The sequence below is a fragment of the Pygocentrus nattereri genome, chromosome 1, assembly GCF_015220715.1.
Source record: "Pygocentrus nattereri isolate fPygNat1 chromosome 1, fPygNat1.pri, whole genome shotgun sequence".
NCBI classification, from domain to species: domain Eukaryota; kingdom Metazoa; phylum Chordata; class Actinopteri; order Characiformes; family Serrasalmidae; genus Pygocentrus; species Pygocentrus nattereri.
In genome coordinates, this window is record NC_051211.1 from 41,230,069 (window position 1) to 41,255,776 (window position 25,708).

The window sequence follows — 25,708 nt, forward strand, 5'->3', positions numbered from 1 at the left end:
CCCCACTATTTCACCCACAACCCAGGACAAAATTACAATCAGCACATACCACATTTAGACTAACTAAACAACAGCAGCAGCAGCAGCACCAGTTATTTTCTCTTTCACAGACGGGAGGCGAGTGTGCGGTGCAGCTTTGCGCACCATGCCTCTGAAGCCCCATCTAAAATACAGAGTGTGTGGACCACACATCTTGTGGCCTCAATATAGTAATTTGTGGCCACAAGAAACATACCTTGTGGTCTTGATATATTAACTAGTGGCCATGCTTTATTAAAAAATAAATTATAATGTCTCCTTAGGCCTCTGTATAGAAGAACAACTTTTGGTTCCCTAAACAACCATGACAGGTGCAAGCATGAGGATCCTTTTTAATTTTATGAGTTTAAAGAACCTCTACATAATGTAAAAGTTCCAAAAAATCCCTTTCATAGGTGTAGAGTCTTTCCATTGACTCTCAAACACCTCATCCATGCGCAAAAGAACTCTTCAGCATGTTTATTTTTATAAATGTGGTACTTAAAATCTGATATATTATCAAAAACTGACCTGGGTGATGAATCATCTGCTGAGGCTTTACTTTTCTGTTCCATTCTGTTATATGAAGAGACAGTAGTGCATACAGTCAAGGCCATATTAACTTTAGAGGCTGCTGCCCAGGGCCACTAACATGACTGATGAGTAATAGTAACAGCAACTAGAAAATCTGCCTATATCCAGGGTTCTGTGGGGAGTGCATTCCATACTATTATAGACATAACTTGCTACCAATAGTCTATTTTCGCCTATATATTCGTTATTCATTAGGACAAGGTCAAATAGTAATTATTTAATGAAAACACAAGCTTCACAAGCAAATGGGGTGGATGTTAAGTTAATTTGACCTGTTTTATTCATAACATTCAATATTAAATATGTCATAACCAGCATCTGTCAGTTGTGATGACTGTGTTGCTGTATTGACAGTGGAGTGGTAGGGGCCCCAAAGATGAATCTGGCCCAAGGCCTCACCCTGTGTTCCCATTAGCAGGATGACAGCACAACAGGCACCCAGTCATTTTCTATGGAAGACGGTGACTTAACGATTTATCAATTTGCCATCCATCACTTACAATGATTTAGCAACAAGCAGCAAGTGACCCGGCAAGAAGACGACAAGCAACACATTGAGCTGAGATTTTTTCAGCTCAGACCAACCGTAGACACAGGACTTCTAGGTCCCACACTGATTTTGCTCTTACTGGCATTTCATTCATATTCCCAATAGTACCGCACAACAAATGGAAATGATTCTTATGACTTACATACGCATTTAATATATTAAACAATATATTAAAGCAATATTAAATATTTTTCACATTTTCTTACACATGCAATATCAAGAGTGACCTCGAACACATCCACAAGAGACGGACTTGACATTACTGACTAGTCACTTCCTGATGTGAGCATACAGTTAGAATTCCTCAATACGGTCCTGTCGATATTCAGAACTTTGGCAAAAGATAAATCTGTGCTGGGACAAGCAACTGACCTGTTCATGCCCATACAAATGCAAACTGTTGCTGGGCTGGACAAGCTTTCCAGAACAACTAAAAAATCCCATTTAGCTGAAAAAACATTTAGGCTGGACTTTAGAGTAAATGTTAAGTTAAGCATGTTTAAAGTGTTACACCACCAAGCCGGACTATGTTTATTTTAGCTGAATGAAACTAATCATGTTGGAAAAAAAACATTTGCCACAAAGCTAATGTCAGCTCAATTACGCTGCGAAAAAAACTACACCTAATCAATTCTAACACTATGACCTTTCACACACAGGCTAAACATAGGTGTATCCACAAAGGTGGGCACCTCTGGTCAAATTATGTGTGTGAACACACTTCTGCACATTTTAATGGAAAATTACTGTTTATTTGCTGAATCTAACACATTGCAAAACATAATGAAACTTAAGTGTGGTCTGTCCAAAAATTTTGGGTTTCATTTTTTGTCAAAATGTTAAGTAAATAAAAAGAAGAAGTCCTCAAAAATTGGCAGAAAAGTGTCATATTCACGTTTGTTGCCTGTAATGGGTGCGTTTCCCTATTCTGACCAAAAAAATCAGCAAAACATGTCATTTGACTTTAGTCTTTCAAACCTCTGCATATGACTGTACACATCTGAATTTAATAAACTTTTGCATTTCAAGTTTTCTTGAAGCTTGGTCAGCTTACAAAAGATCTATGCAAGAATACGTTTGTGGGTGGAGCCTGGACAGGTTGATTCTGGCAAATTACACTGCATGTAGTCTATTCATACATCGACAGGTAAACAAGATTTCTTCGTCCAGAGGACTTTAATGACCACTAGCAACACAAATGAGTCTGATGCTTCTGTCAGCTGTTTTAGAACATTGATGTGGTCTCCAACAGCACCTATTTCCTTGAATGCAAGGTGTACATGCCCCACCTCCCCGCAGTGCAAAGCCTCAGGACATGTCATATGAATTATTTAACACAGTACAGTTCACGCAGCAGATGAATATTCAGAGCCTGCACTTTTACCACAACCCGTTTTCTCTTTATGTCATCTGCATTCATGCAGCATTGGCCTGGTGAGGGCCGCTCTCTTTTAGACGGACGTGACCGGCACACAGAGCACCAAACCCCCACAAAAAACAGGACTGGTTCAGTATTTCCACTTGAAATCTCCCTGCACGATATCAAACACAGCTAATACAGGTGAATGTAAGAATGCCTAGGAGTCTTTCAGCTACATTTGTTCTAACCTGTTGAGTCGGATGCATATTGTAAATGCGCCATGACCCCACCAGAGAACTCCATTACAGCTGCAGGGGTATCCAGCTGTCAGCTATATTGCCCATAATGTTCTCTTTGCATGCATATCAGCTTAAATCTTCCACACCTCAGGTGCAGTAGTAATTCTGGCAGTGAGGACTGTGCACACGCAACTTTGCACCCGCTGTAGCTAAATATTCATAAAATCTATATACAAGAAAAATATAAATAATGCCGTAGTGATTCAAATCAGCTACATTTTGACCTAAATTTGATCTGACTGGTCATACAGCATCAAAGGAATGCTTTCACAGACTCTAACAATAAGCATGACCCTGCTGTTTTTATAAATTATTCATCAATAAAACCTATCAGGATGAGTTTCCATGGCAGGTGCCCGGGCAAAGATTATTTTAAAAGAACGGCTCCCCCTAGTGGCGGCTGCTCAGTGCAGCACGCAGCTCTTCAGCAAGACGTTTATGTTTAAATGTACTTAAGCCCAAAACTATAGGTTTGTTTTTCAGTCATTAATCTTCAGACTGCTTGACTATTCAGAAACTAAAATGAACTATTAAGTACCTAAACTAACATGTATATTTTGTAGTTACGGGAGTGAGAAACTGAAGTGCAGGCCTGCACACAGGCCCCTGGGCTTTAAGAGGTTAGATAAAAAAAGCATTTACTTTTGGCTGTAATTTTGATACAAATCTGATGTAATTTAGATCAGAGGTGTAACTAAAGGGGCTTTATTTGGGGAGGTTTGGGGGGCATGCAGCCATGGCAAAGAAATGCTAATAGCTATTGAACTTTTGGAGAAACACATTTCTACTGAGGTCGTTAGTAACAAAGTGTAGATATTAATGCTTTTATATGTAAAGTACTAAAAACATCCATTTGTTAGATGCTTTGCTGAAACAGAACTACATAAAAAAAATATTTTTTAACCTTAATCACATTTATTTAAGAGCAACGAAGATCTCCATGTACACAAACAACACACAATACAAGTTACCAGAGCACAATTAATAAAAAGACCACTTTATTGAAAAAGGCAGCGTGTTTATAGGCACTTGCTTATAATATAGCTGTTCTTACTCCATGTCTGTGAAGCCTCAGCCTCCTGCATCTCCCTCCTTTTTTCTGAAGGCTGCCAAAAGAACACAAATTTACGTTTGAACATAAATGCAGACTTTACATTAACTTTGCTCACTAATGGTTTAATACCTGCAAATGTTTCATGTTATTAGCAAGTGGACCATAGGAGTAAAGTTATATAGATAATCTATGATATTGATAAGTCTCTTCTTATTGCTCTTTTAATGGGACAAGTGAGGAAAAATATATCAGACAGTCAGATCTGTAAGGTAGGGGGAAGGGGTTTATGGGGGTTACATAGCAAAGTTATAGTTATTTGAATGATTGTAATCCTAGAACTTACGCCAATGCATTTGATTAATGCATTAGCTTTAACTTCTTCAACCTGCACTTTGTCATTTTCTTGAGAACTTTCATATTTCATGAGCTACATTTAAAAAGTGGGTGTCATATGAGAGCTGTAACTGTCCTCTTTCCAGTCAATGTAATTTAAACCCTTATAATAAAAGAAGCTGAACTCTACTGAAAGTCGACCCATTTTTCCACAAATCTGGGCTATGAACTATAAACAGATGGCATCTCTTCAGCGATCTGCTCTGTAAAAATTCTTTTTATAACATAATATAAAGAACATCTAAGATTTTTGGCTTTCAGCAGTAAATTGCAATTATATGCGTGATCATAAAACACATTTTCTGTCAACTTTTACAAAAAGAAATCAAATAAAAACGTACATTTATTCCATGTGGTTACAGAATAATTTGCCTTATGATTTGGTCATGGAAATTCAGATGGACAAACCAAAATATACCCTGGAGAATATGGACTACAAATGCAATAAAATACAAATATACTGCAGTAAATAAAACATTATTTTTATTGCCCAAATGGTCTAAATGTGAGGTTAGTAGTAAGCTTATATAAGACTTAAAAACCTACAACTACAGACGTTTTAACACAAAAAGAACTTCTCAGTCCTTTCTCATTAGCCGTGACTTATAAACCACATAAACATCCGCTCAGATTCTCTCATCCTTCTCATCAGAAGGCGTGCCTTCACATTAAGCACCCTAAGTAGGGCGCAAGTGTGCTTGAGCCATTCAAAATATGCACTTGGGTTGGCCAAGCACCGCAAGTGCCTGCTACGCTAAGGCCTATAAGGAAATGTTATCGACTAGCACTGTGATTAAGCAGCTGTGCTGAGTCATGTTATTGCGGTGGAAACCAAGTATCAGTAAAAGCAAAAACAGCTCTGAAGTTTGTATGTGGGATTAATGAATCTAAGATCAGCTTAACTCTAAATACAGCCTTATCTCTTGGTTATTAGCACATAGACTACATAGAGGATTAAATGCTTGCTGTTTTTGCAGCATTAGTTTAATAGTTTGCCATCACTTCATACCCATACATGGCCTTCATTTGGATAAATTCACCACTCCTCGGCAGCTTCTCACTGAGCTTACACTTCAAAATCAGACATGTTTGAATCAAAAATACTTCGTACTTAATGGTGTTCCGGGGTAAAGAACGCAAACTGTTTTGATGTAGAACCACCAGCCTTGAAACAACCATTTGTCCAAAATAGTGTAATCTCAATTTATTTTTATCATAATAACTTCTTGACAGCTATACGTTCTTTAACATTTTAGACTCCATGTGTTGTCTCCTCACAGTGGAACAGACACTTTGCACCATTATTTATCTTCTATATTAATAAATAAATTGTAGGAGGCCAGCACAAGTTTAAGACTTTATTGTAATCCATAACACAAAGAGTGAACAAAACCAAGCAAAAACCAAAGGACGAAGCAAACAAAGAACACTAGAAATCAAAATATATATCCTAAAAGTACACAAAAAAACTAAGGAGCCAGGGATTCATTTGTGCTGGAACACGCCAGTGTTAGCACCTCCCAGACTGACTCCATTCGCATTATATATACACTTACATACACCCATCAGGCATAGCATTAGAGCCACCTCTTTGTTTCTACACTCATTGTCCATTTCATCAGCTCCACTTTTTTTTTTTTTTTTTTTAGAAAATTTATTCATTTCATTTTAAACAATCATAAACATAATCACAAATGAAATGAAAGGCAGCAGAAAGAAGAAAAAAATCTTATGATATCTGCCCCTTTTTTCCCTGAAATTATTTCAAACACTAATAATTTATAAAAAACAAGCTAAACAAAAAACAACACTAAACAAAAACATCAGGTCATTCTCGTACAACAGTTCACAAAAATATACATTATACTATTTCATAATTTTTAAACAAACCAACTTTTATCCTCCTTTCAAACACATGCATTGATCTAGCATTTTTAACTTCACTCTCCAGGTTATTCCATAAGCTTATTCCTTGAATTGAAGTACACCGCTCCTTCAAACTAGTTCGAAATTTAGGCTTTACAAACATCTCTATCCCCTTAAGATTATAGCAGCTCTTTCTCTTAACAAAATTTAATTGAATGTTTGAAGGTAATGTGTTTTTATGAGCCTTATACATTAACAAATAAATATTAAAGTCAACTAAATCATAGAATTTCAATCATTTCAACTGATAAAACAATGTATTTGATGGATGTGTGTAATGTTTTCTTGTGATAATTCTTACAGCTCTTTTCTGTAGAACAAAAATAGAATTTGTAATTGTTTTGCACGCTTTCCCCCAGATTTCAATACAGTAAATCAAGTGTGGAACAATTATTGCATTATACAACACATACAGAGCTTTGTCATTAAATAACTCCCTTACTTTGTACAACACCGCAATGGATTTAGCGATTTTTATTCTTAAATAATTTATGTGGGGTTTCCATGTCAGCTTTTCATCAATGATGACACCCAAAAATTTCACCTCACTGACTCTGCTAATCTCAACACCCTCCACTCTAAATGAAACATCTTTCTGTTACTAAATATCATATAATTTGTTTTATCCAAATTTAATGATAATTTATTAAGTTGAAACCAAGCTTGTATTTTCACAAATTCAGTCTGTATCATATCCAACATCTGTTCAATATCTTTACCCAAACAAAAAAATGTGGTGTCGTCAGCAAATAAAATACATTTAAAGAATCCTGAGACATTTACCAAATAATTTACATATAAAATAAATAACTTTGGACCAAGTACAGAACCCTGAGGAACTCCACATATAATCTTACAAAGATTGGATCGTATGTCATTTATTTGTACAAATTGTTTTCTATTTTTTAAATAGCTAGATACCCACTGTAGTGCTGTTCCTCTAATGCCATATTTACTCAGCTTTTCGAGAAGAATACTGTGGTCAATAGTGTCAAATGCTTTCTTTAAATCAACATAAATGCTAACACAATACTGTTTTTGATCAACTGCAGTTGTTATCTGTTCCATCAATTCTATGAGAGCCATTGATGTTGAATTATTTGACCTAAACCCATACTGATTACTACTTAATATATGTTGTTTATCAATGAATTGATCTAATCTGTTTACAAATAATTTCTCTAAAATTTTTGAAAACTGTGGCAACAAGGATATTGGTCTATAATTTTTAAAGGCACATTTATCACCATTTTTATAAAGAGGAACTACCTTAGCTATTTTCATATTATCCGGAAATATTCCAGTTGAAAATGATAAATTACATATATATGTAAATGGCTCAATAATACAACCAATTATATCCTTCACTAACATCATATCCATGTTTGCCCAATCTTTTGATCTTTTATCTGCAAATTTTTTAACAATACTCAGTATTTCTTCTTTATTAGTTTCACCAAGATAGATGCTGTCGACGCAACCCATAACAGTATGATTTATATTGTTATGCGCTTTTGGTATTTTAGCTGCAAGACTTGGGCCAACATTCACATAATATTGATTGAATTAGTTTACTATTTCACTTTGATCCCATATTTCTTTGTCTTCTTTTACAAAATACTGTGGAGTATCTGAAGAGGTTTTATGATTTTTCAGAACACTATTCATTACTCCCCATGTTGCTTTCATATCACCCTTACTTTTATTTAATAATTCACTATAATATTCCTTCTTGTGCTTTCTTATAATCCATACCAACTTGTTTTTATACTTCTTATATCTCTCTTCTGCTTCTTTTGTTCTCAATTTCAAGAAATATGAATACAAATCATTCTTTTTTTTACAGGCATTCCTTAACCCATTCGTCATCCATGGCTTGTCAACAACATATCTCCTGGCACAGTCTTTTTGCATACAATTTTTTTCATACAACGTTTCCAAAGTATTCATAAACACATCATATGCTCTGTTTACATCATCAACATACACTTCCTTCCAGCTTTGTTTTCTTAAATCGTCTTTCAATTTCTCCAAAGCTTTTTTTGAAGTATTTATCATTTTTTCCTTTATTAAAACAGCCTTTTCATTGCACTGATTATTTTTACAAATTGTAAACACTGGCAAATGATCACTTATGTCAGTTATCAAAATCCCACTCAACACCTCTTCTTTTCTTATATTTGTAAAAATATTATCAATCACTGCATCACTGTGGGTTGTAATTCTTGTTGGTTTGGTTATTAAAGGATAAAGACTTAAGCTATACATTGTATTAATAAATGTACTAATATTATTTGAATCGGTTTGACTTCCCAGATCAATGTTAAAATGTCCACACAGAAAAACTGTTTTGTTACAATTACATTCCAAGACCTCAGTGATTTTGTCTGTAAATAAGTCAATATTTGAACCTGGTGACCTGTACACACAACTAATTATTATATTTTTAGAATTTTCATTTAATATATCAACAGTAATCATTTCCATTATGCCATCAACAGTTATTGACATTTTGTCCCTAATTTTACACTTTAATTTAATATCAGTAAATAAAGCAACCCCCCCACCTCTTTTATTGCTTCTATTCATATAATATGGTCTATATCCTTCTATTTTACAATTATTTATGTTTTCATCATTAATCCAGGTCTCTGAGACTGCTATTATACTAAAATGTCTATTTAACTGTTCTAAATAGTCTGTTATTTTTAAGAAGTTTGAATTCATGCTTCTACTATTAAAATGAATAATAGAGAAACCTCCCTTTACCATTTTATTGTCATTGAATTGCTCCTCATTATAATATTGACAATCCTCAATCACTGGAAAAAAATCTGCATCAACCATAGTATCTACATCATATCTTTTAGACTCTAAATCTTTGTAAACAATCATTTATTTATTTATTTTATTTATTTTCCCTTTTCTTTTTCCCTTTCCTTCCTTTTTTATATTTATCTAAACAGAGCATTTATAAACCCATGTTTATTTCTGTTATTTTACTGTTATTGTTGTGCATCACTACTTATCAGCTTCTAACCTATCTAATTGGTCTAAGGATCTAATCCATAGACCTTTAGCATTCTCAGGCGCATCTTTTGTTTTTATAAAAACTTTACAGTTCATTGTTACTGTTTTCTTAGTAATCTGGCATTCTTGGCAATATCTGCATTCTTTTTAGTGAGATGTTCGTTAACTTGTACCCTTCAGATTTCTTCCTTGCTTCAGCAGATCAATCTTATGTTTTCTATTATTGAACCGAATGATTATTGGTGCTACCGCAGACTTTCCTCTCTGATTTTTGATTGGTAGAGTATGACAAGATTCAATGTTCTCCTTTTCAATTTCAATGTCTTCACTCTGCAGGAATGGAATTACCTGCTCCTCTGTTGTACTTTCATGTTCTAAATTGTTGTCATTCCTGCTCCTTCTCACATCCTGTGAATAGCTCCGTGGTTTTATTTCTAATCCTGTTATCATGAAAATGTTTTCCAAAATTTCAATTTTTTTGGTTTGTTCCATGTTTAGCATTTTAAGCTGCTTGATTTAATTTAGCAGTTCAGTTATAGTTATCTGTTGTTTTGTCGCCAACTCACCAGACCTCATGTTCATGGCGTCTTTTAATTCCTCCATATCCTTTTGTATTGCTTTCATAGCCATCGTTGTTAGCAACAAAAATCCAGTCCCAAAACAATGATTTCACCCACCGCGGCCGGTGTAGCTCCCTCTCAGGCGGCCCAACGCAGCGTAGATCGCGGCCGGTGTAGCTCCCTCTCAGGCGGCCCAACGCAGCGTAGATCGCGGCCGGTGTAGCTCCCTCTCAGGCGGCCCAACGCAGCGTGGATCGCGCCCGGCGTAGGTCCCTCTCAGGCGGCCCAACGCAACGTAGATCGCGGCCGGTGTAGCCCCCTCTCAGGCGGCCCAACGCAGCGTAGATCGCGGCCGGTGTAGCTCCCTCTCAGGCGGCCCAACGCAGCGTAGATCGCGGCCGGTGTAGCTCCCTCTCAGGCGGCCCAACGCAGCGTAGATCGCGGCCGGTGTAACTCCCTCTCTGGCGGCCCAACGCAGCGTAGATCGCGGCCGGTGTAGCTCCCTCTCAGGCGGCCCAACGCAGCGTAGATTTTCAATGGAGAAAAGACCAGACAATCACCCCACTAGCTAATTATGCAGCCATGCAGTTGTAACATCTACAGAAAGTGATTTGCTGTCATGTTGAAATAAGCATGAATGTCCTAAAAGAAAAAAACAAAACAAAAAAACATGCCTTGAAGGCAGCATATGTTGCTCCAAAATGTGTTCAGGACTTCTTTGGCCCTTACTATATAGGTGCCCTTTGTAGTTCTACAGTTACAGACTGTAGTCCATCTGTTTCTCTGCATACTTTGTTAGCCCCCTTTTATCCTGTTCTTCAGTGGTCAGGACCCCCATGGACCCTCACAGAGCAGGTACTATTTGGGTGGTGGGTTATTCTCAGCACTGCAGTCACACTGACGTGGTGGTGTGTTAGTGTGTGTTGTGCTGGTCTGAGCACTGTCCACACTCCTAGCTTGTCAGTCCACCTTGTAGATGTAAAGCCAGAGACGATAGCTCATCTGCTGCTGCCCAGTTTGTGTTGGTCATCCTCTAGTCCTTCATCAGTGGTCACAGGACGCTGCCACAGCACGCTGTTGGCTGGATATTTTTGGTTGGTGGACTATTCTCAGTTCAGCAATGACACTGAGGTGTTTAAAAAACGGTGTCTCTTCCATTCTGACCAGCGCAACACACACTAACACACCACCATCACGTCAGTGTTACTGCAGTGCTGTGAATAATCCACCATCCAAATAGTACCTGCTCTGTGAGGGTCCATGGGTGTCCTGACCACTGAAGAACAGGGTAAAAGTGGGCTAATAAAGTATGCAGAGAAACAGATGGACTACAGTCTGTAACTGTAGAACAACAAAGTGCACCTATATAGTAAGTAGAGCTGATAAAATGCACAATGAGCAAACTTACTGCTACAAGACAAAGAGACAAAGTTTCGTTCCTACAGTGATGATATATATTGCAACGCTGCCCTGCTTTGCCCTTGTTGTTTGTTTTCCTTCCTTGTTTTTCGTTCTTCCTCGTGTCTCTACCATGTGCTGTTTTTGTTTTCTGGCCTCTCCCTTGCTCCACCCATTTGCCATGCCCCTCACCTGTCTCTCCTGTGTAACCCAGCCCTCTTGTTATTACTACCAGATGTTTCTAGTTGGTTCTGAGTGTATTTATATCCCTGGTTGTCTGCCTGGTGGTTTTGTTTCATGGACTCTGTTTTGTGGGTTTTCCCTCTTGTGTTGTGGTTTTGCTCCTTAGTCTTTTGTTTTCTTTCAGTTTAAGTATTTAAATCTAGTTTTTTTGTCTTTTGTTGCTTTTGTGGATCCTTTTATAATTATGGGTTACAATGAAACCTGGCACTTGCACCCTGCCTCTTCATCTCCCTCAATGACACCAAGCCTATGAAGAATGTAGCAAGTGGTATTCTTTCACAGGCTAAGGACACTATCTTGAAGACTTGCTCTGTGGTTCAGGTAGGCAAACTTCTCTTGCTTACTTCATCCATGGTAACATGTGCGATTGCCTGGGTAAATGTCAAGTGAGATGGATTTATAATGCAAAGCAGGCTTTGTTTTCAGCAGGCGGCATGCCTGGCCCCACCAAATATTGTCAAGGTACTGTTTAACAACTTTTGTAAGGGTAAGATGTAGTAATGGACTAACTTGCTCATTGAAAATGTTGTCAAGACTGTAGAAGGACTGTTATCAGATTTTCAAAAGCACCATGCAGACCTCACTTGTTTCTGGCTTCCCAAGAGGCCTCTGCTCGGCCTGCAGGTCCTCCTGAGGCCTCTGCTCGGCCTGCAGGTCCTCCTGAGGCCTCTGCTCGGCCTGCAGGTCCTCCTGAGGCCTCTGCTCGGCCTGCAGGTCCTCCTGAGGCCTCTGCTCGGCCTGCAGGTCCTCCTGAGGCCTCTGCTCGGCCTGCAGGTCCTCCTGAGGCCTCTGCTCGGCCTGCAGGTCCTCCTGAGGCCTCTGCTCGGCCTGCAGGTCCTCCTGAGGCCTCTGCTCGGCCTGCAGGTCCTCCTGAGGCCTCTGCTCGGCCTGCAGGTCCTCCTGAGGCCTCTGCTCGGCCTGCAGGTCCTCCTGAGGCCTCTGCTCGGCCTGCAGGTCCTCCTGAGGCCTCTGCTCGGCCTGCAGGTCCTCCTGAGGCCTCTGCTCGGCCTGCAGGTCCTCCTGAGGCCTCTGCTCGGCCTGCAGGTCCTCCTGAGGCCTCTGCTCGGCCTGCAGGTCCTCCTGAGGCCTCTGCTCGGCCTGCAGGTCCTCCTGAGGCCTCTGCTCGGCCTGCAGGTCCTCCTGAGGCCTCTGCTCGGCCTGCAGGTCCTCCTGAGGCCTCTGCTCGGCCTGCAGGTCCTCCTGAGGCCTCTGCTCGGCCTGCAGGTCCTCCTGAGGCCTCTGCTCGGCCTGCAGGTCCTCCTGAGGCCTCTGCTCGGCCTGCAGGTCCTCCTGAGGCCTCTGCTCGGCCTGCAGGTCCTCCTGAGGCCTCTGCTCGGCCTGCAGGTCCTCCTGAGGCCTCTGCTCGGCCTGCAGGTCCTCCTGAGGCCTCTGCTCGGCCTGCAGGTCCTCCTGAGGCCTCTGCTCGGCCTGCAGGTCCTCCTGAGGCCTCTGCTCGGCCTGCAGGTCCTCCTGAGGCCTCTGCTCGGCCTGCAGGTCCTCCTGAGGCCTCTGCTCGGCCTGCAGGTCCTCCTGAGGCCTCTGCTCGGCCTGCAGGTCCTCCTGAGGCCTCTGCTCGGCCTGCAGGTCCTCCTGAGGCCTCTGCTCGGCCTGTTTGTCCTTATAATTATTCAGTTCACCTCTCAAAAGAACTTGACACCTGGCTTATCACACTGATTCATCAGTATTCTTGGGCTTTAAAACCAATTTTACCCAGAGGGTAAGATGGCAGTCTGACATTGTCCTGAAAGAGTCCTAGAGCTGGTGCAGTAATCAGAGCAAGCAGCTGTCCATCAGCATGCAACTCTGCAGCTAAATAACTCCAGACCTGCAGGCCTTCCTTGACACACTTAAGCTCGGAGCCCTACACAACCTTGCGGAGCCCAAAGACTAATTAGTACCCCTGGTAAAGATGAGCAAAAAAAAATCTTTGATATTAATCAGCTTGATTTGACATTTCCAGGAGCTAAATCCTAAAATCCCAAGTCACAACTCTTGTCAGCATACACACACCACTTAAGTATTCCTTATTGTATTTACTCAATGTCCATTTTATCAGCTCCATTTACCATATAAATGCATGTAGTTCTACAATTGGACTGTACTCCATCTGTTTCTTTGCATACTTTTACCCCCTTTTTACCATGTTCTTCAATGGTCTGCACCCCTAGTGGACCACCACAGAGCAGGTATTTGGGTGGATCGTTCTCAGCACTGCAGTGAGACTGACATGGTGGTGTTATTGACTAGAGAATGACCAACACATACTGTGCAGCACCAGAGGAGTTGTCATTGACTTTCCATCTACAAGGTGGACCAACTAATTAGGAGTGTCTAGAGTGGACCGTTTTAAAAACTCCAGCAGCGCTGCTGTATCCAATCCACTCATACCAGCACAACACACGCCACCATCACATCAGTGTCATGGCAGGGCTGAAAATGATCCACCACCCAAATAGTATGTGCTCTGTGGGGGTCCTGACCATTTAAAGAGCAAAGGGGACTAACAAAGTATGCAGAGCAACTGGACTACGGTTCGTAAAAGTAGAACCACAGTGCTCCTAAAGGTTAAGTGGAGCTGAAACATTTTGCACATATTTTCTGACGTTTTAGACTAAATACAAAATAAATGCAAACTAAATACAAATAAACAAGAGAGCACTCTAAAATGCATAGTGCTAATTTTCTTTTTGTATGCTTCACACTAAATGGTTTCAGATCCTCACACAAAATGACTAAGACAGAACACAAGTTTATGAAATGATTTTATTTATTGGAAAGTTTTGCAATTTTACCATATTACCCATGTGAAAAATGAACTACCCTTTAACTTGGTCAACCTGAAATCAAAATGGCCATTTAAGTTAATGACCTTGATCAGTTTAAACACAATCCATTGTGCTTTTATCCAATAGACATTCTTGTTTCTCTGTAATCTTTGAAGTGCAGAGACACTTGCCTGCCTTTAATCACTGTCTGATGTTTGGTTGCGTCAGTGTTCTAGCAGCTTGGAAAAAATGATACTTGCCAATGTTTGTTTTTTGTGACTTGGCCTGACTTTGACTGACTTGGTCAACATGAACTGCCAATGACTGCAGGGGTGGGATATAAACATTATGGTCAAGTTGGACACATTCCATTCCCCCTAGCCTGAGCAAAAATGACTGTTGCAGCGTTCACCTTTTTTGTTGCAGATGAAATCAATGTTCAAAAGTTTACATTAGACTTCTGACATGCATCAAATTAAATCTATGTAATCATGCAAATTTCTAGGCCAATGGGTTAGTGTGCCAGGAAGGTATGAAGAAATCTAAAGATCTACAAAGGCATTTCTTTTAAAATAAATTCCTGGACTGAACCTTTTCAGTCCACTGTTTAGTGCCAAAAAACTATAGTGCATGGTGGCCTTATGTAAATGAGCTTCCAAAGAGTGGTCAAATAAATGGCACTACTTTGGGAGGAATAACCACAGGATAAGTTATTTAAATGAAAAGTAACATGACGTTTGTCATTGGAGATGCCAGCCAATGAGGGTGATGCTCTGATGTCAGAGGCATGTTGTAGCTTGTGCAGTGGATGGAGAGCAACTGCAGTGTCTGACTTCAGAATCTGTTCATGATCCAATGAGTCATGTGACATTTTTTTGTTTATGCAGGCAATGTTATTGTTAAAACAAGTGAGGTGGCAGTATTGGACCTGTTTTGCTTTTCTGTTGCTCTGCAATGCTGTGGGGCTGTGAAGTGGGTCAGCTGAGAAGAGGGCAACATGCACACAGACTGACCAGACATTCTCCTGCAGAGAACAGAATTCATAAATCAAAGTATAGCAAGCTGCTCAGGCCTTGAGGCAACAAAGCATCCCCACACAATCACACTACCACCATGTTTGGCTGGTATGATGCTCTTTTTATGAAATGCCATTTTAGCTTTACACCAGATGTAATGGGACCCAATCATTTGACTCCTCAGTCCACAGAATATTCCAAAAGATTTAGGGGGTCATCATGGCAAATGTGAGACTAGCCTTTGTGTTCCTCTTGGTTAGAAATGGTTTGCACCTTGCGATTTTCCCATGGATACCTTTTTACCCAGTCTCTTTCTAATAATGGAATCATGAATGATGAAAGGCCAACCACTTCTGGGAAAATGTTTTCCATTTGAAGATAATGGCTCAAAGTGCTTTATATATTTCTAATCATAAATTTCAATAACTTTTACAGGATTTCATTTTCACAGCATAGTAGCCTGTTGAGTCACATTGCTGGAAATGTTCTATTTACATGTTTATTCAACAGGGATGGCAGTAATAGGGTCTGGGTGAGTCTAGTTTAAATGAACCCAATTCTCAAGTATATTTGGTGAATGGATTGAGGAACTTTTGCACACAGGGCAAGTTGATTAGTTTCTTTTTAATGAGGAAACTGTAATTTACTCAGCTTGTCAGTCATATATTTAATTTTGTTTGAAGTTCTGAAACAATTAAGTATGACAAATAGAAAGGGGTCAGGGGCAAATACTTGGCACTGCAAATTTGGTTGGATATTTCAATAAAACAAAATTCAAATAGAGAACCCTGATTGAAAATGAGTTATCTTGGAAAACATATTCAGTAGTATTAATAGTATTCAGTGTAATTGAGTGAAGTAGAAATCTTCCAAAAATAGTGTACATGAGTGTAGTAGCAGTTCAGAAACAAAAGTATTTATCTCTGCATTATCACGTTCAGCTGAATTACAATCATGAACTGAACTGGCTTAATGTGGTGGTGTGTTTTTTTTTTTTTTTTTTTTTTTTTTTTTGTTTAGTACAAGTACCTTAGCAGAATGGACTTTAGCACATTCCTTGGTCTCCAGGGAACTGGAAGCTGAGGTTTCCTGCCTCAATCCCTCAATGACCTTGATATTCTGCCATGTTTTCATTGTCCTCTTTCCACTGACTGAGATTTTAAAATGGCTAATAAACAAGCAGAGATGAAGGTTCTTTAAAGTGTGTGCCAATTTAGTGGGTAAGTATATAACTAAAAAAGGTAGGGTGTAAATGGAGTAATATAGGCAAGGGAGTCAGGATTAGGTTATGGCCATACACAATTTCCCTCATGCTGCCCAGTGCTGTTCCTGGTCAAGTGTAGCATTTTAAATGGTAGTTTTCAAAATGTACAGTTTCTTTAATGGAGTGCATGTGTTCTGCTTTGCAAAACGTTTCTCAGAACGTCAGTTGAGTGAAATGCAGAAAATAGAAAATCTGTATTTTTGCTAGAGATGCATATTGAGTATAGGCCTCATTCACACATGCTCAGTCTCAAAGGCACTTACCAACATGCGATACCAGCTGATGCCTAACCCTACGTTCCCACTGGGAGCAACTTTTCACCTATTGTCACCCAAATTGCTGGTTACTTGTTGCCTGTGGCTCAGTCTGAACATGTGTAGACTGATGGTAGTCATGGCCTCACTGATGCAAACACTAATCAGATGCATTCCCCCTAAAACTAACCTGTGGGCTGGTTTGTTTGTTCCCAGTGTAGTGCATCACTATTGAAATGCTGCTAACCATGTAGAGATCAGAAACAAAACAGCTGTCACTTTAAGCAATTCGTCTTGGTAAATTCCAGCAAGGAAAACACATTGAGTTTAGCACATTTTTACACATGCAGCCACAATACTTCCCCAATATGGTTGGAGATACGTAGGCTAGCAAATCAGGCAACAGACATTTGCTAGCAAAGTCTGTACAAATGCTGACTTTGTCCATTGAGAAGCATAAAGGTTAATGCATAGATTTAAAACTGTCTTTGTAAAAGTCTGTAGATAAACTGTCCTAGTGTACATCCACTCTTGCTTTGTTAGCAGCACTGCCCAAGTACTGAACAAACATAAGAAACTGAGCTAGAGCAGTCATGGGCTGGAGGTTGGGGAACCAGATTTGTGACTGGAAGGTTGCTGGTTTGATCCCCAGAGCCAACAGTACACGACTGAGGTTTCCTTGAGCAAGACACCTAACCCCAACTGCTCCCTGGGTGCTGCGGATTGGGCTGCCCACTGCTCCAGGCAAGTGTGCTCACTGCACTAGTGTGTGGCGTTTCACTTCAGGGATGGGTTGAATGCGGAGGTGAAATTTCCCAATTGTGGGACTAATAAGGGTCACTTCATCTTGCTTGGGTGCATGATGTGATTTTGAATGAAACTGCTTTATTGATTGCCCTTAGACAGCAGTCCATAAAGGCCATGTTTCACACATGGACCAAGCGTTTTTGTACAGTGACTCACCAAACAATATTGCTAAAATTGCACCCTGAATGTCTGGCTTTGAGCTGTAGCTGAATGTCCTTGATTCAGCCAAAAAAAACTAACAAGATGAAACATGAGCTTGGATTGGCATTCCTGATTCCTCTTCACTGCTTGATTCAAGGTGACTAATGTAGTATAGGTAGCTAATGCATGAGGTTTGAATCGGCTAGATATTAATGATTTAACTAAGGTACATTATTCATTACACTAACTACTTGATGCCTTTTGGATCATTCATTAGAAGACTCCATATCGGCAGTAATATCAAGTACTAAAAGCATGCGCTCGTACGTGTATTTGGTTTGGAAAAAGGGATTTGATGCATTTTTGCATTCTTTCTAGAGTTTGATCCCTTGTGTAGCTGGGTCTTAAAGATGACTCATGTTGGTGGCAATTTTTCTGTAAAACATGGAGTAAACTATTAGAAGTTTGTTTGAGAATTGGCTCTGTCCGTTCTACCCTGCTGCTATTAGTCATAAATTCAAAGCAACGACGCACTGAACACTTTAAACAGACCTGCTAGCAGCAGTTATCTGGTGTGCTGTGCAGGTAACGTCTGCATGAGGACGTGACGGCAGTCTCTGGGGTACGCGGGGCCGCTTCAGTCACGTTGGATCAGACACAAGCATGTCACCACAGCGCGCACCGTGATTGGTCCAGACAGTATCCAGGTCCATCTGAGACCACGTGAGCTGCGCGCTGTATAAAAGCTTTTGGCGGCGGTTCTCCGGCGCAGCCCTAGTTTTTACAGGGGAAAATGTATCGCTTTGGTTCGCAGGCTCTCATCGGATTCGCTTTTAATTCTCTTTTTTTCACGGTGCCACTGGACGATATTCAATTTAAGAGACATTATAGTAAAAACTGGTCGTGTATTGGCTGATTTTGGGTTTATATTGACTATTCATAAGCAGAAAATGCCCAAGTCCAAGAAGAGGAACGGCAGGGGTAAGTGAGCTGGAATGTCTGGAAATGACCGGCTGCGTTGGCCTGCTGCCGGAGTAGAGCGCTTCGCATTGGGATTTGTAGTCCTTGTGCTGTCAAGTGCCGTTAAAACTCTCATGGAGGAGTTTGGAAAGAACTACAACGCCAATGGCCAACGCGGCCTGTTTTGGTTGACAGCCAAAGGATTCGTGGCTTTTGAGGGTTAAACAAAGGAATATTTTTCAGATCGACTTAACAGTCGGTGTCGCTGGATATAGTTTTTGAACAAGTGTCATTTTACGTCCGCATCGACGTCGTGTATATATATTTTTTAAATGTTGAATTAGGATCTACGTGGCCAAACGAGGAGGCTAGCAAAAGGCATAGAAAATGTCCGCTGGCTAGCATGCTAGCTAATGTTTCCAGGTTCTTATGTTAGCACGTTAATCCCATTTAAATACAAGAACTGTAGCTAACGAGGAAAAACCGTCAGACATGGTTTTATGGAGAGGCATGTTCTATTTGTATTCTCTTGTGGTTAAACTGGCTGTTGTGAAGTTAATGCGTCAAGTTAGACTTTCCAGCTGTCATACAAGACACCCTTTAACTTTAATAAACTCAAGTTAAATACAAGGCAGTTCTGGTCGATGGTAACTAAAGCAGGTTCATTAACTCGTATAATTATAAACTGTCAGTGTTTAGTTAGCCCTTCGCCAGCATCTCGTTCCGTTTTTCCCTTTCCGCCTTAAATGGCGCAGCAGTTGAGTTCTGGCGCCTTATTTACATCGTTACGTTCTGCACCATTTAAGGTGGAACGGGAAATTCGAACAAGAAGCTATTGCATATGAATTCAACTTCAGTCTAGTGGCTTACCATGTGTAACCTTGGCTAAATTGCTCACGGAGTGCCAAACTTTAGCCCGCCGTGCTGTCTAGGCTAGGTTAACCACGTACCCAGCGCCAGGACCCAAACATGATTCGGCCTACAAGCTCGCATATTGACTTGTTCAGCAAGGCAGAGTGGAAGGTTGTGCTGGGCCACAGCTCTGTTGGTCTAGGGTGTTCTTGTGAGCTACTGCACGCGTCTGGTCACTGACCCCAGACTGTGATTAACTGGTTACATAACGCAGGCCTGTGGAGTGTCTAGCCCTAAATCGGCGTTCTCCAACGTGGAACCGACAGCTGGTCGTGTTGATCCACAGACCTGTAGCTTCTCTTGCAGCTGAACGAAAAGAGGCGCGTTGACAAGGGTGGCCACGTTTACTACCAGCATCCCACGTTTTCCTGGACGATGAACTTCGACCATACAAAATGACTTACTATCGTGATAGTACAGTGTTTTTCTGAAGATCATGGATATCAGTACTTGTGGAACACTGACCAATTGCATGTTTCTTTATAAAGAGTAATATAACCCTATTTATGATTGTTAACCTAAAGAAGCAAACTTTGGAAAAGACATGCCTTGGTCATTCAACATTTTGGGTAAGCCATTCCTTAAACCAGAACAGGTGTTGCTCAGATTATTCATGTGGTGAGGTAGCAGGTGTACCTGCGTGGGACAGGTTTTTCCATTGAAATGGCACAGGTTTTTGTTTTGCATAGTTTAAAGGTGGCTGTCATGCTACCCTTGACATGAGGAAGATAAGGCCTCACACTTTTTTCCCAGAGCATTGCATTTGTTCTGATAACAGAAATGCACAGGATATCAGCTTTAGCACTAGCTCACTCTGTAACTGATCATGTGGTCAAAGCCTATTAAGGTCACCCTGGTTTTCATCTGAATTGTACTTCCTCTACGGAGAGTCATTCTGCGGAAGGGTGTGCCGCTGTCATGTAAAATGTTCTTATGCACATGTAGGCCTGGTTATTCATTTGGTATAGTTGAACTGAGTGCTGCCAGCTTGTACCTTGATTTTGTTTTTGTGGTTTGTTGGTGTTGCAGGGCGACAGCATGGAGCTGTCCAGCCATTCAGTGATGAGGACGCTTCCATTGAGACGCTCAGCCACTGCAGCAGCTTTAGTGACTCCACCAGCATGGCAGAGGAAGGTGTGTCTTCATTAACACTGTTTGCCTTGCAGACTGGGTGCACAGAGTACCTGGTGAGATGAAATCGACATTGTAGTGTTTTTAACTGACAGGTGGAGAGGCTGAGGATACTGCTCAGGAGGATTTCCAGTACAAGCTGAAGGTTTACATTGATTGCACAGTTGATAAAAGGTTTGTGGGCAACCTTTTAACTAAATGCAGTGTTATGACATTGAAACAATACATGTTGGCCATGTAGTTCAGAGTGATTTTGTAATTTTTGGTTTCATGAATTCTTTTGTGGGGTTTTTCTCCCCCTTTTTGCCCCCCCCCTTCAGTGCTAAAACCAGGCAAGGTGCCCTGGATGGATTGAAGACTGCAATGGCAACCAAAATCCTATATGAATTCCTTCTGGAGAGAAGAATGACTGTCACAGACAGCATTGAGCGCTGCTTGAAAAAAGGTCCATCCCCCAGTTACTGAGTTTAAAAATGCTGCATGTGTCTAATGTACATTTAAAGATTCTTGTAATAGGCAAACTGTGTCTGATGGGTGAAGTAACCTTTTTCCTGTCCAATAGGTAAAGGAGAGGAGCAGCGTGCAGCAGCCTCCCTAGCATGTCTCCTGTGCATCCAGTTAGGCTCAGGAATCGAGAGTGAAGAAGTTTTCAAGACACTCAAACCCATATTTAAGACCATCCTCAGTGATGGAACAGCAAGCATCCAGGCCAGACAGGCAGTGAGTAGCTGACATCTTTTTTTTGGCTGCTGAACAATAGGCCTTTTGATTTGTAGTGTTCTTTGTATTGAATGTTTGTTTTATTGAAAATCTGTTTCTCTCTCTCTCTCTCTCTCTCTCTCTCTCTCTCTCTCTCTCTCTCTCTCTCTCTCTCTCTCTCTCTCTCTCTCTCTCTCTCTCTCTCTCTCTCTCTCTCTCTCTCAGTGTGCAACAGGTCTAGGCCTATGCACTCTGGTTGCAGAAGATGATATCTTGGTGAGTACTGGAATTTGCCTGTGCAGTGTTCTATGGCTAGTGGGTTTATTTATTTTGGTAATAAATCTACTTAAGATATTTAGATATTAAAACTTGTGAACATTTTGAGGCTGGCAATTTGAATTAGTTAGTGAAGTCTGTGAAATGACACAGCTTGTTCATACAAGCTAAATCCTCCAAACTAAGCTTTTGTTTAACACAATTGGTATTAAACAGCCTTGTGATTAAAGGAGTTTCCCAGATTTCAGCTTTTCTGCAAAATTACTTTATCTTTCTGAATGGTTTAATCTCAATGTGAGAAGCATTCTGACCCAGATTTTCAGTGGTAATGGGAACCAGATGTCTTTATCTGAAACAAATATAGCTGTTACCCAGAATGACCAGCAAAACTGCACCTCTTCTGAGTTGTGTAATGTTGAACATGGTGAATCTGAAAAGTCTTCTTTGGGTACTGTTTTGCCTTCCAGCACCTTTTCTAGTACCTCTTCACTTTTAATGTATTAAAATGGCAAACTATTTTAAAAGACCTTAAATCAATGTCTAGGGATTCAGTATATTCATAACTCTAAGGTAGCTAAAATCAGACATCCGATTCCAGTCATGATCACAAATTCTGGCTTGGCAGGTTTCTCTAGAGTGGTGCCTCTTGACTCTTATGCTGAAATGTTTGAACCAGTGGCATTCGCCTTTTACACTCTTTCAAAGTCAAAGTAGTTTATAGGGCCAGTCAAGTCACAGGACACACACGCACACACTTTCTGGGTGTCCAGGAGCCTATCCCAGCAGTCATTGGGCAGAAGGCTGGAAACACCTAGGGGCAATGTAGCATGTCCAATTGCCAGTCGCTGGACAAGTTGTTTTGTTTTATCTATCAAATTTTATCTTTGGGGTCATCTCATTGTGTATGCTGAGAATCTGCATTGTGGAGGCTTGTGACAGCATAAAAGTAAAATGGGGTCCTGTGACTTGATTCACTCTACTATGCAAGTGTAATTATGTAATTGCTTCTTTAATTACATAGTACATGATTCAAATCAAATAGGAAATTCTGTGAAGTTAGAATTCACAGGATTTCAGCATTTGGTAAAATGAGCTTAGTGAGAATTAATATTGAATTACACCCACAGTCTTGTTAAGGATTTAGTTATTGATTTACTACAGCTGAAAAGAGCAGCTTAAGCCTGTAGCTGCAGATCTGATGTCGGTGCCTCTCCTCCAGGACGTGTATGCCACTATGGAGTGCTTTGAGAGTCTCTTCACCTGCTCATATGTGCGAAAGGATGGCAGCAGGCCCTCTCTGAGCCCTCAGGCTACTCAGCTCCACACCAACGCACTGCTGTCCTGGGCTCTGTTGCTCACCATCTGCAGCGCCAGCCACATCACAACAATCATCCACAAGTATGGGGCTCTTAGCTGAAATGCTTTAAGCCTTTTGCAGTTCTTTATGCTTCAAAGGTAAATCTGCTTCCTGAAATTTAGTTGCAGCTGTCGGGAACCTTTTTGTGTGATGTGCTCGCTCAGTCCTGCAGGCAGCTTCAGGGTCCTGACTTGGTCACATTCTGTTTCAGACATCTGGCCAAGCTGCCACGGCTGCTGGAGAGCGAGGACGTGAACATGCGAATTGCAGCCGGGGAAACCATCGCTCTACTGTTTGAGCTGGCCAGAGATGTCAACCCAGTGAGTTCCCGATTCATCTTGTACTCTGTTGCCAGGGCAAATGCTGTCCACTGCTAATACTGTGAAGTAAGAGTATAAACGAGTTCAGTTAAAGATCTTGGTAATCACAACCTGAACTAAGTTACTTGTTTCTAATTAATGTATTCCCTGCTAGTCTAATGCTTGTTTCAGAGATCATTTGCATAAGAAATGTAGCTTTTGTGGTCTCCAAACAATAAAAACAAATCTTTAGATCATTTACTCTTATTTCAACTTTCCTATTTTTCTCAGTTCTTGATCATAATTGTTTATCTACTGTTTCACACCATTTGAGTGGATCATATCTACCTCAGTGACAGATTATACTTTATTGGCTCAGCTTCACTGTTAAATGCAACAGCTGGTGGGGGGGGGTATAAATGAATATAAATGGTTTTGTGTGTGTGTGTGTGTGTGTGTGTGTGTGTGTGTATATATATATATAAATTCCCTGTCCTCTTCAATGACGATGGTAGAATAGCATTTTTTTCTAATACCTTAGAATAGCATTGATTTATTATAATAATTAATAAATAAGTAAGAATAATAATAATAGTACATTATCACTCACTCAATTCTCTCATGGAACAAATTTTCTTTCCACATCCCCAAAATGCAACCTAATGTCTCCTTTTCTTGGCTGAGCAATTCAGTTACGGCGTTTATTTGCAATTAGCAGGAGCTGAAAGTGTTGATGCTTGTGCCTTTAATTTTTTTGGTTTATGTTGCTGGCGTTGGTGTAAACTGTACTTCTGCTTTAGCGCAATCCTCTGCATTATGTGGGTGTTGCTTTCCAGAGCTAATTTTTAGCACTGCCTGTGTTCAAAGTTGTGTATGGAACAAACTTTCCTCTTATGATGCAACAAAATGGCTGAAGCTATATTAGCCCTGTGTAGCATTGTAATGTTGTTGCATCATGGAGTCTGTTTTTATTTTTTTATTGCTAGTTTGCAATAAGTAAACAATTTTCTCCACTTCATCATTGCAGCCCTAATTTACACACCGGCTCAGTTTCCTTGCCTTGATGCCCCCTTAATTATAGTGGTACAATAAAACACAGGTGGAATTTTTTTTTTTGGGTGGGGGGCACACGGGGGTAATTCTGATGTTTTAAAGTAGATATTCTTTCATTTTTATTTAATTTGAAAAGTACTGAAGTACAGTATCAGGGCCACTAATTCCACAAGATCCCCACTTTTATGCAGAATTCAACAACATTGACATGACTATGCCTGTTGTATTTAAAACGATACCTATTGACCGCTTTGCACAAGCATTGAGGCTTTAAGTGGTGACCTTCAGGTTTGACTTTAAACATCAAACTGTCTTCTGTATAGGAATTTGATTGTGAGGACTGGGAGCCACTGTGCAGCAAGCTGAATGCTTTGGCCACTGACTGCAACAAACACCGTGCTAAGACTGACAAGAGGAAGCAGCGATCTGTCTTCAGGGATGTGCTGAAAGCTGTGGAGGTGAGGAAGATGTGAATTAAGTGGAAACAAACGGGTGCCTTGTGGGTATTGTAGTCCTAATGCAACTCCTCTGTCCCTGATCAGGAAGGAGACTTTCAGACGGAGACAATCCGCTTTGGCACAGAGCGAATGGTCATTGACAGCTGGGTAAGGAAGAGGACCTACGATGCCTTCCGAGAGTTTGTGGGCTCCGGAATGAACTACCATCTACAGGTATAGAAAATGGGCTTACAGATTGTTGACCCAGAGGTGTTCTAATAAATCAATTAATTGAACTCATAACTTGTGTTAGGCAAATGAATTCATCAGAGACGTGTTTGGCCTGGGACCACCTGTGCTTATTGACTCTGCTGCGCTAAAAGCAATGAAGAGCTCCCGCCTTGAGAGGGTAAGCTAGCACTGTCCAATGTTTAACGCTAATAGTTTCTTGCAGTTAAATGTCTACTTGTACAACAGTTGTTTGAGTGGGTACTAATTTGATGGCTTTTCTTCTAGCATCTGTACAACGCTGCTGCATTCAAGGCTCGCACCAAGGCCAGAAACAAGTTTCGTGACAAGAGGGTGGATGTGGGTGAATTTTAGATCCTTTTCCCCCAACTCCATTGAATTATTCTGTAACCCTGTGGTCCTTTGGGTCCAATGTGTTTTGTCCATGTATAGAATAATATTCCTAAGACATGCATTTTTAATATATGTATTTATATGGTATGCTATAGTTTGTGGTGGGTCTGTATTCTGTAGCATTAAAGCTTTGCTCATAATCTCAATGTCTATGCTCTCCCGCAGTGATATAGCGTAGTGATGAGAAAATAAAATTGGAGCTCCCAGAATGACTTTGTGCTTTATTGGTTTGTGCATATGGCCTGTTCTTCACTTGTTCATCTCTTTTCT

At 40.6% G+C, this 25,708-nt stretch overlaps 1 protein-coding gene across 3 annotated transcripts; it reads left to right on the top strand.

Moving 5' to 3' along the window:
- The first annotated feature begins 11,481 nt into the window (after nucleotides 1-11,481).
- On the top strand, nucleotides 11,482-25,647 carry ifrd1 (interferon-related developmental regulator 1). Of its 3 annotated transcripts, none has more exons than XM_017694014.2 (12): nucleotides 11,482-11,746; nucleotides 20,574-20,678; nucleotides 20,771-20,849; nucleotides 20,996-21,120; nucleotides 21,238-21,395; nucleotides 21,600-21,650; nucleotides 22,870-23,048; nucleotides 23,219-23,327; nucleotides 24,683-24,817; nucleotides 24,902-25,030; nucleotides 25,110-25,205; nucleotides 25,313-25,647. In XM_017694014.2, exons 2-12 carry the CDS (start codon nucleotides 20,666-20,668, stop codon nucleotides 25,397-25,399), a joined length of 1,161 nt encoding a protein of 386 aa, XP_017549503.1. In that variant the 5' UTR covers nucleotides 11,482-11,746; nucleotides 20,574-20,665; the 3' UTR covers nucleotides 25,400-25,647. The 3 variants fall into 3 exon arrangements, with proteins under 3 accessions (XP_017549503.1, XP_017549501.1, XP_017549502.1); XM_017694012.2 differs by lacking the exon at nucleotides 11,482-11,746 and adding an exon at nucleotides 18,429-18,653; XM_017694013.2 differs by lacking the exon at nucleotides 11,482-11,746 and adding an exon at nucleotides 18,738-20,113.
- Nucleotides 25,648-25,708: the final 61 nt, after the last annotated feature.

Coding starts and splice junctions, on each gene's coding strand:
- ifrd1 (XM_017694012.2), top strand. CDS start 18,623: ATGCCCAAGTCCAAGAAGAGGAACGGCAGGG. Junction 21,121..21,237: donor TGAGCGCTGCTTGAAAAAAG/GTCCATCCCCCA, acceptor CCTGTCCAATAG/GTAAAGGAGAGGAGCAGCGT. Junction 21,651..22,869: donor TTGCAGAAGATGATATCTTG/GTGAGTACTGGA, acceptor CCTCTCCTCCAG/GACGTGTATGCCACTATGGA.